Source organism: Cryptomeria japonica, chromosome 3 (genome assembly GCF_030272615.1).
Source record: "Cryptomeria japonica chromosome 3, Sugi_1.0, whole genome shotgun sequence".
Lineage (NCBI taxonomy): Eukaryota > Viridiplantae > Streptophyta > Pinopsida > Cupressales > Cupressaceae > Cryptomeria > Cryptomeria japonica.
In genome coordinates, this window is record NC_081407.1 from 433,151,217 (window position 1) to 433,155,030 (window position 3,814).

The 3,814-nt window shown below is 31.9% G+C and overlaps 1 protein-coding gene across 2 annotated transcripts; it reads right to left on the bottom strand.

The window, feature by feature from the left end:
- Positions 1-1,660: 1,660 nt before the first annotated feature.
- On the bottom strand, positions 1,661-3,476 carry LOC131070403 (uncharacterized). Of its 2 annotated transcripts, none has more exons than XM_058005911.1 (5): positions 3,082-3,476; positions 2,826-2,904; positions 2,614-2,719; positions 2,317-2,462; positions 1,661-2,166 (listed from the first exon to the last, which is right to left on the bottom strand). In XM_058005911.1, the coding sequence occupies exons 2-5, from the start codon at positions 2,871-2,873 to the stop codon at positions 1,963-1,965; spliced, it is 504 nt and encodes a 167-aa protein (XP_057861894.1). In that variant the 5' UTR covers positions 2,874-2,904; positions 3,082-3,476; the 3' UTR covers positions 1,661-1,962. The 2 variants fall into 2 exon arrangements, with proteins under 2 accessions (XP_057861894.1, XP_057861893.1); XM_058005910.1 differs by having other exon boundaries at positions 3,004-3,475.
- Between the last annotated feature and the right edge of the window lie 338 nt (positions 3,477-3,814).

The following is a 3,814-nucleotide window of genomic DNA, read 5'->3' on the forward strand; positions in this document are numbered from 1 at the left end:
CCTTGTACTTTTGCACTAATTGTTACTAACTTTTATTTCCTTGTACTTTTGCACTAATTGTTACTAACATTTATTTAAGATACAAATTCAATCCCTCATCTTATCTCATGTAAATGTAAAATGTAAAATTTAAGATTTAATGTCAAACATAAATATAATAATATTTTGAAATATTTTTTGTAATTAACGATTATTTTAAGAAAAATGACAAAAAATCTAAAACAATATTTATCCCATTGTTAAATCTAACATATAAAATATAGACTTCAATAAAATTATAGAGTATAATAAAAAGTGTAAAATTTAATATAAAATGTAAAATTTATGGGAAGAAAATAATACTATAGTAATGATATAATAATAATATACTAATATTATTGAAAATATAATAGTAATATTAATAATAATGTTATGTAAATTATGATCTAATAATATAATAATAACAAAGCACTATTCTATTAGGGTTAATAAGAAATAATGAAATTCAAATATTAAAATAACTTATGTTGAATCATAAAATTATTGTAAATTTATGAGTGGGTTTGAATGTCGCAATATCCATATAAAAATTATTTTCCAAACCTTAAGGTTATAATTAATTTTGTAAGTAATACGGATTTACAAAAATCAAGGTTAAAAATAATTTGACATAAAATTAATTTTAAATAATATAAATTTACAATAATAATAATCAAAAAGTACATCTAAAGGGTTACAAGTAGGATATAACAAGGGTAACTGACTGAGATAAGAATTAGGGTAACCATCAAGGTTAGAACAAAATTTGGGTTATATTGAGTTTTAAAATTACAATTAGGGTTAGGATTACAATAAAGCTTACACTTAGGGTTAGGGTTAAGGCTAGACTAAAATTTGGATTACATTTAGAATTAATGCAAGGTTTACAATTAGAGTTATAATAAACTTTAGAGTTATGGTTAAAACTAGGATTAGTGTTAGAATTAGCATTATAATCACAATTAGTAACCTTAAAGTTAGAATTGGGGTACAATTAGAATTAGGGTTTGGATGAAAGTTATTTAGGATTTAATTAGAGAAAAAAGAGAGAAAAGAGAGTTAGAAATCAAACAAACAGTTTTAATCATTTTTTTATTAATGAATGTGAAATCAAACAATAAGTTTTTTTATTTTTATTTTTAATAATGAATTTGACAACTTCTCTCAAAAAGTTCATCTATCTATATCTTACTATCAGCATAACCCTTGCAACCCTTTTGGTGCAAGTGCTAGTTTATTAAATTTCTATAATTCACGATATTGTTTAAAGATATCATACTTCTGAATTTAATTGTTTTTTAAATTTGACTTTTCTGTCTTATCATTATAAAAAACACCAAAATATATAAATTTGACTTTTCTGTCTTATCATTATAAAAACCACCAAAAGATTGGTGATTTTCATGCGTGCGATTAGTCTCTCTTTGTATTGCCATACAGCTGATACAGGGTCCACTCCTAGGTACATAAAACAATAATGCTAATTTATTCACCGACACCTCAATCATGGTGACTTGTTGCAGTCGTTGACAATTACTAGTCTATTTAATTTAAAGTATATCTGCAATCTAAATAATTACCCTCCTTCACACTCAATTCATTTTTAAAGAATTTGATCAAGACTAGACTGAGAGTAGACATAGAAAGGACCTTGAAAAAAAAAATTGTTAAAAATGTAAAAAAATTCTTCATTCTAAACAGTGTGTTTGCTGTATATTTTCAAGATCACTGTTTCCATTGCAACGATGGCCTTGACACTCTGAAAATATTGCCTAGTAGCAGTAATTATCCGAGAGACTAATCAGTGTAACAACTATTTTCTCTGCTTAAGCTGATGAAGATCTATAGATAAAACCTCTGTATTTGATGAGTTTTAAGTTAGTGGTGCTGTGAAATTGCATCCCCACAACACCTATTGTACATGATAGTGTTGGAAGGCAAGTGTTAGTGAGATAGTTTGGAAAGTAGGAAAATGGAGGCAGAAGAGAAAAGTATTGTAGCTGAGAAACAGAGTAAGTCGAAGGGTGTGGTTATGAGGACCCATTTGCTTTTGTCCAACAAAGTAAGCAGCGCTATCATCATCATCACTCTTTCCACTTTTGCTGTCACTTCTTCCACCGACTTCACTTCCAACCATGCAGGACGTTCCTGCACATCCACTTTCTTATCAATAATCATAGGTAATATAATTATAATGATTTCAGATCTAGGATTCAGTACGATAAAAAATTAAAAAAATTGTACAAAAGTCTCATTTTAAGATAATTTAAACAAGTACAAACTGTAACGGTCTCAAACCTGTAAGACAAAGAGTCCAAACAAGCTAGATCTGCGATGAGGGAGTGAGGCATAAGGTGCATTTGGAGGGATGTGAAGGTTGCTGATGAACAGCTCGTACAGACCAATGCCGAAGATGAGCATTACCGTTCCCAACAAATATACATCTGAATCAAACAACCATCAATATTTAGGTGGGTCTTTATAGAGTCAAAACGATTTTATGAAACAGAAAGTAAAGGCTAAGGGCTCGTGAAAAATTAGAATAATGAAATTGGGATGTTCAACTTTTACATTTTCTTTTATTGACACTCATACCTATTGCTTCTACGAGTCGTAAAATTCCATGGGCAGACTCTACTCCCTTTAAAATTGGAAGACGATGGAAGTATTTCAAAAAAGACCCCCACATAAGCGCACATCCCTGTAAGAGATCAATATTGATTTTAAAGGCATAATTTTTGAAAAAACTGGATTGGATTCTTGAAATTTTTTCTTAATCTATATCTCTGGTGCAAAAGAAGAAATACCCTGAAGAAGCAGAGAATAGAGCCTATAAGTGCGCCGCCCACACCCATCAAGGCAAAAAAATCGACAATTAAATACAACCTGCACATGGACATACACATACACTATTAATTTACATTCTACGTAAACATTAAATGGTTCACCATGCATGTCACATAAAGTGCTAAATGATCAAATCACTTTTTGAATCAAATCTTGTGCCCGATTCTTCTCTGGTTGTAAATCCAGTCCTCTTTTAGGAAAGTCCCAAATTATTACTTCTTTTGCTGATACCATCTCTTCTAGCAGGCACACCGCTGGCTTCCTCTTGCCAATAATCTTCCTGGACAAGTTTGTCATTCCTGCGGCTTGAACTCCAAACCAGCTGGAAGGCTTGGAAGTTTTGGTCCTTGCAACCCCCATCACTAGTGTTGAATGTTGTATTTTACAAAGGCTCCCCTTGTGTGATTGCAATAAACGAGAGGACGCCATTCTATAATCCCAAATGTTTTTGCAATCTCAACTAAACTCAAATACAACTTGTATCTCCTATATAAAAACCCGGTGAGACGCAGCTTAGTTCATATACTTTTCAAACTAATAAAATGTCTTGCACGAGACGCATCTCAGTTCAATGCTCTGGAATTCAAAGTCGACTGTGGCGGTGTACAAGAAGTTTCAAAGATAAAAACGTGTATAAATTGCGCGTAGGCCCGGAAGATTGAACGTGGGAGAAAGTTCAACATGACTTAGTATGTTAGAATGAAGAAATGGGTGGTGGAGAGTAGAAATGATATGAGCCCTTGCTGAAGCTTTCACCACATTTTTAATGGAATTGCGAAGGACATATACCTAACAAAAAGGCGTATGCCAGTTTTGCTTCTTGAATTATGTTAACGTGGAAGCATTGTCGAGAAGGTTGCTTTCTTTCTCTAATTAACGTCGAGGGGCAGGACGGTTGATGGGAAAGGACAACGAAGACCCTCGCTACGTTTGTCCAAGCAAATGTTGT

Coding starts and splice junctions, on each gene's coding strand:
- LOC131070403 (XM_058005911.1), bottom strand. CDS start 2,873: ATGGGTGTGGGCGGCGCACTTATAGGCTCTATTCTCTGCTTCTTCAGG. Junction 2,720..2,825: donor CTATTCTCTGCTTCTTCAGG/GTATTTCTTCTT, acceptor GATCTCTTACAG/GGATGTGCGCTTATGTGGGG. Junction 2,463..2,613: donor ACGACTCGTAGAAGCAATAG/GTATGAGTGTCA, acceptor TGTTTGATTCAG/ATGTATATTTGTTGGGAACG.